We start from the raw sequence: 13,527 nt of genomic DNA, 5'->3' as shown, positions 1-13,527 counted from the left end.
GGGTTCTCTATTTGTTTTAAGGAGGTAAACTTTTTCCATATGTTAAATTTTAAATTTAAATTTAATTGAGTTCTCTATTTGTTTTAAGGAGGTAAACTTTTTCCATATGTTAATTAAAATTATATCCATATTCGTTGGGGCAAGCTAAGCAAAGAATGGCAACAAGCGGGCAGGGCCTCGTCCAAACTAAAATCTATCTTAATGTCGTCAGGAAAAGTAACGCGAGCTTTCAAACCCACTTTTGAATGCAGAAACAGGAAACCAAACATCAATCTATTATACAATAAGCTAATGTACTTCCAGTTTTTATCACCAGCATACATAAAAGCACACATAATTTACCTCAGATTTTATCCTAGTTGAACTTACACCATCACCATCACCGACAACACAAATATCAAATAGTTTGATTTTCCTCAGTTCAAATGCAAGTCATTCCTAAACCGACGCTCCAGAGACGAGAGGTTTAGAGCCCTTCTCACACTTGCCTTTTCCTTTTTGATATGGACCAGCTTATCATAAACGCACCATGGGAAGCTGATAAAATGGTCACGATTCAATCCCTCATTGTAGCAACCAAAATACTTGGGATGATATGTGACATGATACCAGGCTGAAGCTTTTGCATATACATCATCAGCTCCAGAATCTAAACCAGTTGCCTTCTCATTGAACCATGTCCTAGCTTCCTTTCTTAAGGACCTCACCGCCATGTTTATGGGATCCATATCCCTCTTCTTGGTGAAAGATTTTGACATTTTCATGACACTCCCACTGAGTATTTCAGCCTCTGTCTTGATCCCATAATAGTCCAACAGATTTCCCAACGTGGAATCATAATTGCTTTTATAATAGAAGGCATCTTCAATGTAATCCTCAAAGCCATCGACTTCCATGTCACGGTCGTAGGACTGTCTAGCCACTTCACGACTGAAGGATCGGATGGAGCCATCATGGGGCTCAACGTCTTTCACCTCACGAAAAAGTACTCCGATCACATTGCATGATTGATAGGTGGGTTTATCAGGCTTTTCCATGAAATCTGGAAACTCCTTCACACGAAGATGTTGAGGTATTATAGCTGGCACACCAGTTTTTGGAAAGTCAACAGCAATTGAAAATAACTTTGCAAGCTCTATACACAGCTTGCTCATTGCTTTTAAAGGCTCTCTGTCTGCAAAAGCAGTGTGGGCATTGGCAATTATGCCCAAGCTATCATTGACCATGTAGTTCACAAAATATTCCTCAACTTCCTGCACCAAAAGAAGATCAACAATAAGCTGAATCACAGAAGTGCATATACATCAGGAGATGCATGGAAATTCAAGCCATTAGTTCAATGCTTTGAGGGATTCCTTCAAGGAGTATCCTTTCCTAATCAGTGTGATGCTGAATAGCCATTTATGTCTCAGCTAGTTTTTCATCTGAGTGTATAATCCTCTTCTAATGTGGTTTCATTATTCATTATATACGTCATTTAAGTTTGGCTTAACTAGAACGCCAACCTCACAATAAATTCAAAATGAGTTTCCCTTTTAAGCAAACATCAAAGGCAGACAAACCAAAAAACCATCACAATTATCATCAAGATACAACTCAATACTTGAAAAGCACCACTAGAAGCGGTGAGAAATAGATTGAATAAGAAAGTTAAATAATTTATCCCAACCAATTTCAAAGCAACAACTAAGTGATAATAAACCAATGGTGAAAATAGCATCATGTTCAATAGTATTACCTCAATTGTGACATTATGATCCAATGCTAAAGTTGGTGCTGGGGTATAATCCATTGGTTGGATTTGCCCGGAAGGAATCAATTCGTCATCCCAACAGACAAAGTAGATATCCCCATCAAGATCACTTCCAGAACATTCATTTGGATGAGGCCTACCATTATAAACAAGATTTCAATCATTAAGTCATGTTCATGCCAAGATCTTTGTAATTAATTATGCAGTGAAATCAAGGAAAAGTAGCACTCTCTAAGCAACTTAAAAAATTCTAGCAAATTTTGAAATGAATATTTGTACAAACCAGATGCTCTTACCTTGGGCCCTTTTGTGGAAAAACAACACAATCCACCATATGGTGCAACTCCGGCACATCCACAGCCTTCAAAACACGGACATCGCCAGGGTGTAAACAAGGGTTCTTCGCAACAACTACCTTTCTCTTAATAATGAATTGCTGGTTCGATTCACTTCCAATATGTCTTTTATCAGAGAATTGCACAAACACCTCACCATATTCCAATGTTCTAGTTTCATCTAGACATCCCATCATTGCCCTTCCATCTGGAATAAGGATTCTTGTTTTGGTCCGCAACTCTAACAACTTTGATGCCCGGAATGTTTGCAGCATCATTGAAATAAATGGTTCAACATCAGGTTTATAACCACACATGAGCAATTCCTTAAGGATGTTTGTACTCTCTCCTGCAAACATCATATCCAGAGCCTCCTGTGCTTTTAATGGGTCAGTCAACATAGCATCCAATTGTTGTACAGCTGCCCTTTGTTTTTCCAAGAAGACACGATTCTGAATCCCAAGAGTAGATAAAAGAGTTATCAACTGGCGGTTCAGGAAACAAGGCTGAAACTTGCTACATCCTAAAACATCCAACTTTGTATGTTCTGATTCATACTTGTACATACTTCTCCTCAATGATAATTTCTTATATGAAGTCCGATCAACAGCCACCACACCTTTGTACCCACCATATCGAATCTGAAAGGCAGATGGAGTGCACCCTTTAAAGCCACATTTCACGGCCACTTTCTTAGCAAAATTAGCAGAAATTTTCCCAATCCCATCAGAGAAGACATATTTATTATCACGACTGACTACATCAGGAATAACTTCAATTTCATGTTCGCCAACATTTAGAGTTTCGGTAGAAGAACCAAAGGATTGACCCAATCTGGCAGCATATTTTGCCACATTTCTTATATGACAAAAATTCCCCATCCATTCTCTTATATCAGCAGCAGTAAGTCCCCATCTTGAAGCAAACATCCACATTGAATTCTCCCGCAGTTGACTTGACGAGAATGCAAGAAATTCAAATTTCTTTTCACCAATTACTATGCCGTTTCTGAGAATAGAAAGAATCCTTTTGTAGATGTCAGTTTTGTTCTCCCCGTTTGCATTGGACGTACGCGGAGATAAATCTGATGCAAAAAATTTATCCAGCTCCTCATCAACAAATGAAACACGAATGAAGTTGTCAATATCACCTGGATAATTGCGTAGTACACGATTCGAGACGTTGACCTCTGGACCACAACAATATATTTGACATGATGTGATTTGCACCCTGCGCACATATACCAACCCAGAATCTAAGGACATGATGGGTGACAGTGGAGGTTTCTTTGATGTGAGGTACTTCCTATACTGCTCTTTAAGCCACACTGAAGGTTCAGAGCAGCTCTCTTTTAAATGAAACAATTTCTCTAGGGCAAACTCTATAAAGGCAAGGTTCATGTTCATCCTGCGTGGATCAAGCAACCTAAAAAAAGTAACATCAAGTGCTGGCCCTGGAAGATACCCATGCTGAACCAGAGAGTTTACTTTAAACAAGATATCATATGGCACATCGACACCTGGAGGAGGGCAAACCATGGCGCCGAGATCAGGGTTGCAAGAATAAGAGGAACCACTCTCCAAGATGTATTCCCCTTTACTCTCCTTATACTCAGGAAAGTTTTCTTGAAAATCTGGAAGTTTGAGACCATAAGGAAGCTCCAAACATAATGTAAAAGACTGCCCAATAGCGCGTGGTGGAGTAAAATCAGTTGTGCGGACCCATTGGTCATCAGGGGTATCCCTGAAATAGTTCAGAGAAGGGTTTTCGTATACTTCTTCTGAACAGCGTACGTCTTTCTTATAAATCCGAGGTGCTCCGCATAACTAATTTTTGGAGACAAATTCATTACAAAACTTTCTTCCAAGATTACATATGCAATAAAATGGATAAAATAATCAATGCAATAAAAAAGAAGATATAATTTTTTGCCAATTGCAGAAGCAAGCATGAAATGACTCAAATACATGGCAATGAGGACTGAAACATGCTTCGACAAAAGAATCTTAGAAGATATTCAGTGATAAGGGTCTACCCTGTTAACCACCCTTAAAGTGGACAAACCTCAGTCTCTCTAGACAATTGTGTTTTGACGCTCTTCAATTTATTCAATATAAAAAAACAGAACAAAGATGGAATATATTGAGCAGCAAATTAACCATGTGGATGATCCACAAAACTATCCAATCTTAAACAGAAAGAAGATTAAATGAATGCCAAGAATATTCAGAGAATAAATAATTTGGATTCCAACAATAACTAAAAAGTAGGTAAAGAACCTGAATCAGAAGATACTTAGCAGCAGCACGACCACGTGGAGAATGCACCTCGATCTTATAAATGTTCTCATAGGAGAGTTGAAGCTTATATTCCAAATCATGATATTTCAGAAGAAAAATAAATTTCCGCAGTTTAATCCCAAAGTCCACAGAAACATCATTCGCAGTCCACAGAACATGTAACTTTTCATCTGCGATCTTGCAGCCAGAATGCAATCCTATGTCTTCCAACCTATGCAAAAAAGTTCTTGGCCTCGGTACAATGTCACGCTCCATCTTCCAAGCTTTCAGATAGTTCCCCCCATACCTCAGGGCTTTGTTGTTGGCCAAGGAGATAATATCCTCAGCATCATTGGACTTGGCAAACTGGACAATAGCATAATACATTCTCTTATTTTGGGCTTCCCTTAATTTCACAGCATAAACAGATTCTTTTCCTGTAATTGGCTCCAAAAATTCCGAAACTGCTTCTGCAGATAAACCAGAAGGGAATCCATACAACCGTATCGTCTTAACCATCTTGTCATGTGAGTAAAGTCACTGTATTTATGCACCCAAAACATTTCAGTCATTAGAAATACATAACAGTGAACTGTACTGGAAATTTTTTATGGAACTTGAGAAGTCAAGAACCAGAAAGCCTCTATGAATCAAAGAAAAGGTAAAGAAATTAAATTGTTGAGATTATTAAGCTAATAACAAATATGAATCTCATATCACAAAGCACCAAAGATTGATAATGCATGTAATTAGGGTTTACCGAGCAAGAAACAAACTCATCCAAAAATAGAGACAAAGAATGAAATATATGCAAACTAACAAGTAAAAATATGATAATGTTTTAGACGATCGCCAATCAGAAAGAACAACATGACAACTTGTTATGCACTTGCAGTTGAGAGCAGCACACCAAAAGTAAAGATGTTTAATTGAACAAAACTAAGCACCAAATACCCAACACATCCAAGAACTTGACCACCCATAGATTTATTAAAGACTTCAAAACAAATGAGACAGGGCAAATTAACTCGAATTGTTCCAGTGATCCAGGAAGCGTAAGGGACAGAGAGTTATCCGGGAGAAGCTAAAAGAAAAAGCAAAACAGGAAGCAGAGAAAAGAAAATTCTAAGCCTAAATAGAGAGAGTATACAGCAAGAGACCCACTTCACAAAAACTTGATCAAACAAAACTTATCACTCACCAACAAGAATTATAGTATCAAAAACCCAATACATCCATAAACTTTATATCTCAGATCAGAACAGAATGAAAAAGAAAAGAAAAGAAAAAGCAAAAAACATCGTAGCGAAAATTAACTCACATTGTTCCAATGACGCAGGGAATGAACAGAACAGAACAGAACAAGGGGTGATCAGAAAAAAAAACCCAAAGGAAAAGCAAGGATAACCAAACCTTAGCAAACTTCCAAGTTCGATCAAACACAGTCTCTTCGTAGTCAATCCGTAGTCAACTTCACAGTTATCTTTTTTCAGTCAACAAACTCACATCCTCTGCCTCTACACGCCCAAGTCTCCTCTACACTCACTCCAAATATAGTAGATGAAGTAAGGATTCTCTCCCCTGCCTTTTTTCTTTAAAAAAAAAAAATATATATATATATATATATATATATATACTTATGATGACGTGTGCAGCTGACGCTGGAGTAACCTTTGCCACCCAATGGGCTATCATACTCTACATGCTAGAATTGCAGGACTCAATGAGGCTCAACTCAAGTCCTCTCTAATAGTACAACAAGACACATGCGTTGGCATTCTAGGATTTGTGTCCTTTGTAGCTTTTGCTAAACGCATTCTAGTTTAGCTTTACCAGAAAATAAAAGGCATTTTTCTTTTCCTTTTTTTTTTTTTTTTTGATTTGATAAAAAAAGCTTTGGTGGGACCGGCATATAATTATCGAATATAGTGGTGGTGGTGCATTCACATTTACTCCGCAAAGTGAACTTCCCGGGGAAGGACCCCTTATCTATTCATTAAATCATAAAATTAGGATACGGATGTGAGTGAAAGTAATATCCCTTTTCTTTATTAAGTATACTCGTGAGTGCTGCATTCTCGAAAAATAAAAAAGTAACGAGTCGCTTAATAAAATTAATTAAAATAATTTGAACTATAACTGACTAGTATTTTATCTCCACCGCCATTAGATGATGATCATGTAATTTGATAGGAAGCAAACTTTCATGAGAATAACATTTTTTAATTGAGATAAATTTTGTCCATGTGATTGTATTATTAGTTGAAAATAGTAAAATAATATTATTTCGTTATAAGTGGATTTTTCTGAATTGTTAGAGGTGAATTATTATTGTGGTAGGATCAGCGTATACTTTTTCTCTTTGATGAATTATTATCAAAAAAAGTGAAATAGATTTGACATTTGACTACAGGAAGTGAACTTCCCCAGCAAGGAGTTCCAAGCACCAATCCACCTATACACTCTCTAGATCTAGAACTACATGCCGTTTAACAGCTTATAAACGGTCTTAACTCTTTCTTTAAAGAGTACCAATCAATTACAATATGAAAGTTCAAGTGGTAAGGAGCTTGTTCCCCTTAAGTAAGGTCTTGAGTTCGAGCCTTGTGAATGGAGCAGCTATCATTGAGAGAGCTTGCGTCCTAAATAGGAGCCGACCCGGCTCAAGAGATTAGTCTTCGCCTACGTGCGGGGCATACCTTGAATTCATCAACCAAAAAAAAAAAAAGTGTTGTGTCGTGTAATTAGTAATGACATATCATAGGAGCTAAGCGGGCTATAGTTCGGCCCAATTTGAACGTTATTTTTGCTATTCATGGTTGTTTTCCCATCCAAATCCAGCGCTAAGCGGGCTATATAGTATTGACATATCATAAGAGCTAAGCGGGCTATGTTACCGTTAAGAGTCCATATGAAATTATTTTAAATTTAAATTGCAATCCTATTCCCATAAGGAAACTCGCCAGATGGCTTCTCGGCACGGCACGCCTCGCAATTTCGGCTCCGGGCGGATGGGTTCGCGATCAGGTTAGGTTGGTATGTTTTAATGAATTGGGAGTTGGAACTTGGAGGGAAGAATATTTTCGTCTTTGCATTTTAATTGATTAAAACTGTGTTTTGAATTTTGCACGAGACTTTGCAATTTCACATCTAAGTGAAGAAAATCTGACTGAGATTTAATTTACTTCAATTTGATTAATTAATTATTATCTTCTTCTTTTTGGGTGCAGAAAACCTGATCAAACCAAACATTTGAGGCTGGGAATTGCGCAGTTGGAAAACTTAGTTTTGAGAATTGAATGAACTTCACTCACACCACAATAAAGGAGGTATGCATATAATATTTATATATGTATATGTAGCGTTTACAGGAACAGGATTGTGAATATGGAAATATAGAAACAATGAAGCCAATTACAAGGACTAAGTGATGACAGACAGGGTATCCAATTACAATCAGTCAGAAAAAACTAAATTATTTACATACACACTTCCATAGCTTAAAGAAAACATTACAAATCATATTTATGTACTTAGTTCTAAGGGAAAACACAAACAGCTAGCTAACAACGTCTTTCGATTTCCCAACGAACTCCCGATGCTGACTTTGTCAAGTGTACGTCATGGCGCTTCAATGATTACTTAAGTGAAGAGTTTCTCCTCTTGATCTGGATGAGCTTGTCAAACACACACCATGGAAAGCTCAGGAAATGATCTCTTTCCATTCCCTTGTTGCAGCGACCCCAGTAATCAGGATGATATGTAACATGGTACCAAGCTGATGCTTTTGCTGCTTGTACATCATTGATATCAGGCTTCATATCCGACTGCATTCCCAGCTTCTCATCAAACCAGGTCCTAGCTTCCTTTCTCAATGCCTTTATAGCGTAATGAATAGACTCCAAGTCTTTTCCCCAGTTGAAATTTTTTGATACTGCAGTGATGCTCCCACTTAGTATTTCGGCTTCAGTTTTGTAGCCGTAGTAATCCATCAGGTTTCCCAGCTTGTAGTCATACTCAATTTTGTAATTGATAGCATCTTTGATGTAGTCTTCAAATCCATCTACCTCCATATCAGGGTCATAAAACTTCATAGCAACTTCCATGGTGAAGGATTTAATTGAGCCCGAGTTTGAAGGTGAATCTGATGCAAGCTCAACATGTTTCACCTGTCGGAAAAGCCTCCCAATCACACGTTTTGATTCGTAGGTGAGTTTGTCACCCTTCTCCATGAAATCTGGGTATTTGTCGACACGTAGACAGTGTGGCACTTCCACTACCACACCAGTTTTCGGAGAGTCAACAGCATGCGAGCTGAGCTTGGCGAGCTTGATACATGGAGCACTGGTAGCCTTCTGTCGCTCTCTGTCTGCAAAGACAGTATGTGCATTACAAATGATCCCCAAGTTGTCGTTCACTATGTAGTTGGTAAATGACTCTGCAACCTCCTGTAACAAACACAACAGAACGCAATGAATAACTCTGAGACAAGATTCGACAAGTGAAGTATATATCTTTCAAATATCATTGACTATATTTTACTTGATGAATTGAGAAATACCTCCATTGTCACATCATGACCCAATTCAATAGTTGGTGCTGGGATATACTTCATGGGTCGAACTTGCCGAGGAGGAATCAGATCAGGGTCCCAACTGACAAAGTAAAAATCTCCGTCCAAGTCACTTCCAGAGCATTCATTCGGATGAGGCCTAATACAACACAAGGAAAGAAACATAGTCAGTACGTGAATAGTTTAAAGTCAACAAATTAATGTGAAACACTAATTCTTGCAGGTGCAATCTGAAACAAATTTAAAATTTCAACAACTAAAAGATTTGACAAGGTTACTAACCTGTTTCCTTTTTGAGGGAAGACTACACAATCCACCATGTGGTGCAAGGCGGGCACGTTCACAGCCCAAAGAACACGCACATCTCCCGGATGTAAACAGGGGTTTTTAGCAACCACTACGTTTCCCTCAACAATGAAATTGTCTTTGCTTGATGTAGCGCTGCTATTGCTATTGCCACCGAAGACGACACGTTGAGAACACTGCACAAATACTTGACCATATTCCAATGTCCCGGTTTCATCTAGGCATCCCATCAAGGATCTTCCATTTGGAACAAATATCCTCGTCTTGGTCCGCAACTCCACAAGCTTGGATGCACAGAATGCTTGTAGCATCAATGACAGAAATGGTTCTGCATCTGGCTCATAACCACACGCAAGCATTTCCTTTAAAACGTCGGTGACCTCTCCTTGGAATATCATTTCAAGTGCTTCCAGTGCTCTTGATGGGTCAGCCAAAACACCTTCCAATTGTTTCAAAGCCTCGTTTTGCTTTTTCACGAAAACAAGATCGGGGACTCCGAGGGTGGACAAAAGGGTGATCAGTTGACGATTAAGGAAACAAGGTTGGTACCTGCTCCATGCCAGAACATCTAGTTTTGTGTTGTTGGATTGGTACTTGCACATGCTATCTCGCAGTGCCAACTTCTTTGACAATGTAGGATCAACTGCCACAACACCTTTATAGCCACCGAGTCGAATTTGAAAGGCGGATGGAGTAGTACTTTTGCCGCACTTGCTTGCCACTCTTCCAGCAAACTCCGCAGATATCTTCCCAATTCCATCCGAAAAACAATATTTAACTCCACCTCTTTCTGTTTTTACATCAGGAATGAATTCGATCTCATCCTCACCAACATCAAAAGTCTCCCTTGAAGAGCTGAAAGCCTGACCCAACCTGGCAGCATGTTTTGCTACATTTTTTATGTCACTAAAATCACCCATCCAATTTCTGATGTCTTGTGCAGTCAACTCACTTCTAGAAGCAAACATCCACACAGAATGCTCTCGTAATTGACTAGACGAATGGGCAAGAAACTCAAACTTCTTTTCACCAATGACTATGCCATTTCTTAGAGTAGAAAGTATCCTTTCATAAACTCCAGTTCTCCTTTCCTCTTCTGTAGAAGTTGTAGAATTTGTCCGTGGACATAAATCTCCTGAACGCATCTTACCCATGTCCTCATCCACGAAAGAAACACGAAGGAAATTATCAACATCTTCAGGATAATTTCGTAAAACACGATTGGATACATTTGCCTCTGGACCACAGAAATAAACTTTCGATGGTGTTACTTGAACCCTGTGCACATACACCATCCCATCATCTAAAGAAATAGCTGGCGACTGAGGAATTCGCTTGCATGCCATGTACTCCCTGTACTGCTCAGTAAGCCAACTCACTGGCTCATAGCAGCACCCTTTTAACCGAAACAGCTTGTCCAGGGCACACTCTATATATTCAATTCTTATTATGCTAGGATCCACTAGCTCATAAAACTTAACATCAAGTGCTTGTCCAGGAACACATCCATGCTGAACCAAGGAATTGATCTTAAAAAGGATTTTGTATGGCAAGTTAATGCCAAGGGGTGGACCCACGATAGGAACCAGATCTGAAGTACAGGAGAAAGTGTTGCCTCTCTCCAGAACCAACTGCCCTTCATTTTCTTTATAATGAGCATAAATCTTGCGTAGATTTGGAAGCTCACAAGTAGGTGGAAGCTCCAAACATACAACAGAAGATTGCCCAATGCAGCGTGAAGGAGTGAAATCAACTTCTCGAACCCAGCCATTTTGAGAAGCTTTCTTGAAAATCCGAGGGGCACCAAGTAACTAGCAAGAAAAAGAAGAAAGGAGGAGCACAATGTTAGTCATTTGCCCTAAGTTCCAGACATAATATAGTAATTCTGCTATGCTATAAGGAACACAATAGTCTGTCTCAACAACATTCAAAGTCTCTGCGCCGAAACAATGAAGTTGTAGTGTTTGAGAAATTTGACATGAGATGAGATTATCATGTAGGAACTAGTGAATGGAAAACATCTTATTCAAGTATCTACTGCAATTGGTTAATGCTCAACCTTGACAAGACTTTAAATAATTATCCATGTTTAATTGTTGTTGATTTTGAAGAATGATCTCATATTAAACAGAGCTAAATGCCACAGCTTCTGCCGCAATGATAAGATGATGATAGGCTAAGTTTCATGCTTCTTGATGTAGCTCATGCCACGGTGCGAACAGGGATGACTTAAGTTTACATATTAATCAACTTATGAACTTTGATCACTTGCTAAATTTAAATTTTAAATTTTGTATATTTCATGGCAAAAAGCAAAGTCATGATTCACAAATTCTTTAGTTTAACTGGCAAACCTGGATTAGAAGAAAGTTTGGAAGTTGGCCACGTGGATGATGTAGCTCAATCTGGCGAATACTTTCAGAGGAGATCTCTAGCTTGTATTCAACAGCATCAAGAGATAACAATAAGTAGATATTTTTAAATTCCTTCCCGAATTTCACTGAAACATCCAATGCTGTCCAAAGCACAGAAAACTGTTCCTCAGAAATCTGGCATCCCAAGTGAAGTTGTGCAAGTTCCATGCAGTGCTCAAAGATTTCTGAGTTGGGCACCATGTCAAACTTCGCTTTTCTAGCTTTCAGATAAGATTTATTGTACCACAGGCTTCTAGCATCGGCTAATGGAATTATGATACCAGCAAATTTTGCATCTGTGAACTGAACTATGGCAAGTGTTCTTGATTTTCCATCTTTGGGAGGAAGAAACTTTATAGCATGAACAGTTCCTTTTCCAGTATATGCCTCCAGAAATTCTGTCACTGCTGCTGGAGACTCGCTGGAGGAAAATCCATACAATTGAATTGTCTTAACCATTTTCGTAATGTTGATGGCAACTGCTGCAGATTCAACGTACCAATTGATATTAATAATAGCAGAAAGAAAAACCAATTCTCCAAATTAAATAACTGAGCTCAAAAAAAATAAGCAGACAGAATTAATGCAGAACAGAAAGCAAGGGCCTGGCATTTTCAGTTTTCAAGAAAATGCAAATGAGAAAAAAGTATGACCTTGAATTTTTGGAATGTAGGCACTGAGATACTGAGATACTGAGATACTAAGATACGACCAAAGGCTGCTGTGTAAGAAGCAAAGCTCATGAAGTCACTATATATATAGGGAAAACAAGAGCACACAGAGGTGAGAGTGTGGAGTTCAATTTTTAAGTTCATCTCACACACTGTACATAACTTGCCATGGCAGTTGTAGCAGGGAATATAAATTTCAAACTTGGCATGGCAGTTTTAGCAGCGAAGAAGGAAAAAAACTTGTCATGGCAGCTGTCCTATTGGCGCCAATCAGTAGAATAACGACCGCCGCGATCCCCTGCTTCGCAGCAATGCCATAACATCCCAATGCGAAGATTACGTGGCGAGGAGCCACTTTTTTTAAAAGGGCAAGGTATCAAATTGTATTGTGACACGTGGCAATATCATGATGGACAACTAATGCTACACAATATTAATATTAACAAATATTTTTTTCACTACTGATTTGAATTTTATTTCATCTTTATGACTTAAATGTTTGTCTCTCTTGCAACGTGCCATCATATGAGGAGAGACATATGAGATACATCTCGTTTCGTGTAAATTTTAGCTTTATAAGATAGTTAATAAAGAAACTTTTGAGATTAAATGTACTTAAAAGTTTATAAATAAAATTTGTGTTACAGTGGTAACACTTAATTTAGCTTAAGGATGGTGAATCAAGCTGCTAGTTAAAATAAAATTGAACATTTGGCCAAGAACTTTCTGGAAGTTTTTTACCGGACCAGACATAAGGTCTTAGTCCTTGGGAGAAGTCTTTGCTAAGAATATTCTGTAATCTCACATTGCCAATTGGCAGTGGGCACCTATACTCTCCATGACGGGGAATCTTTGTCGTTACCCCTTGATGAGCAAGGTTAGAAACAGTACTGTATCAATAGAATAAGAGTATATGGAGTACTTTTTGAAATCTAAAACTTGCTCGGAAAGGGGTTAGATGGAGCCATCCATGATCCACCACTCACCATCCTAGTTGGGACTGTTTTAAAATTGCATTGGCAATTTTTGTTCTTAAATTAAAGTATAATATTTGTCAATAACCTTCTTGAAGTTTTGAACCAATCATGATGTGCTAGTCCTTACGAGAAGTTTTGGCAAAGAATGTTCTAGAATCTCACATGGGAAATGGCCTGGGGAACTTTGCCCCTTGCTGAACAAGGTTTTGGACCAGAGAA

At 38.5% G+C, this 13,527-nt stretch overlaps 2 protein-coding genes and 1 long non-coding RNA gene across 7 annotated transcripts; 1 reads left to right on the top strand and 2 right to left on the bottom strand.

Moving 5' to 3' along the window:
* Nucleotides 1–212: 212 nt before the first annotated feature.
* Nucleotides 213–5,937, bottom strand: LOC117634020 (probable RNA-dependent RNA polymerase 1). 2 transcript variants are annotated; one of them, XM_034367921.1, is made up of 5 exons: nt 5,781–5,937; nt 4,368–4,907; nt 2,050–3,914; nt 1,739–1,889; nt 213–1,253 (listed from the first exon to the last, which is right to left on the bottom strand). In XM_034367921.1, exons 2-5 carry the CDS (start codon nt 4,884–4,886, stop codon nt 417–419), a joined length of 3,372 nt encoding a protein of 1,123 aa, XP_034223812.1. In that variant the 5' UTR covers nt 4,887–4,907; nt 5,781–5,937; the 3' UTR covers nt 213–416. The 2 variants fall into 2 exon arrangements, with proteins under 2 accessions (XP_034223812.1, XP_034223819.1); XM_034367928.1 differs by lacking the exon at nt 5,781–5,937 and adding an exon at nt 5,689–5,764 and having other exon boundaries at nt 417–1,253.
* Nucleotides 5,938–7,138: 1,201 nt separating this feature from the next.
* Nucleotides 7,139–8,889, top strand: LOC117615157. Of its 3 annotated transcripts, none has more exons than XR_004583961.1 (3): nt 7,139–7,394; nt 7,598–7,696; nt 7,983–8,889. It is a non-coding gene; the product is annotated as an uncharacterized LOC117615157 (long non-coding RNA). The 3 variants fall into 3 exon arrangements; XR_004583962.1 differs by having other exon boundaries at nt 7,139–7,399; XR_004583963.1 differs by having other exon boundaries at nt 7,139–7,403.
* LOC117615156 (probable RNA-dependent RNA polymerase 1) lies at nt 7,670–12,355 on the bottom strand. 2 transcript variants are annotated; one of them, XM_034344174.1, is made up of 5 exons: nt 12,314–12,355; nt 11,601–12,142; nt 9,223–11,057; nt 8,929–9,079; nt 7,670–8,815 (listed from the first exon to the last, which is right to left on the bottom strand). In XM_034344174.1, exons 2-5 carry the CDS (start codon nt 12,117–12,119, stop codon nt 8,006–8,008), a joined length of 3,315 nt encoding a protein of 1,104 aa, XP_034200065.1. In that variant the 5' UTR covers nt 12,120–12,142; nt 12,314–12,355; the 3' UTR covers nt 7,670–8,005. The 2 variants fall into 2 exon arrangements, with proteins under 2 accessions (XP_034200065.1, XP_034200064.1); XM_034344173.1 differs by having other exon boundaries at nt 11,601–12,139.
* Nucleotides 12,356–13,527: the final 1,172 nt, after the last annotated feature.

Source organism: Prunus dulcis, chromosome 1, assembly GCF_902201215.1.
Source record: "Prunus dulcis chromosome 1, ALMONDv2, whole genome shotgun sequence".
Lineage (NCBI taxonomy): Eukaryota > Viridiplantae > Streptophyta > Magnoliopsida > Rosales > Rosaceae > Prunus > Prunus dulcis.
This window is presented reverse-complemented; position numbering and strand designations above follow the sequence as displayed.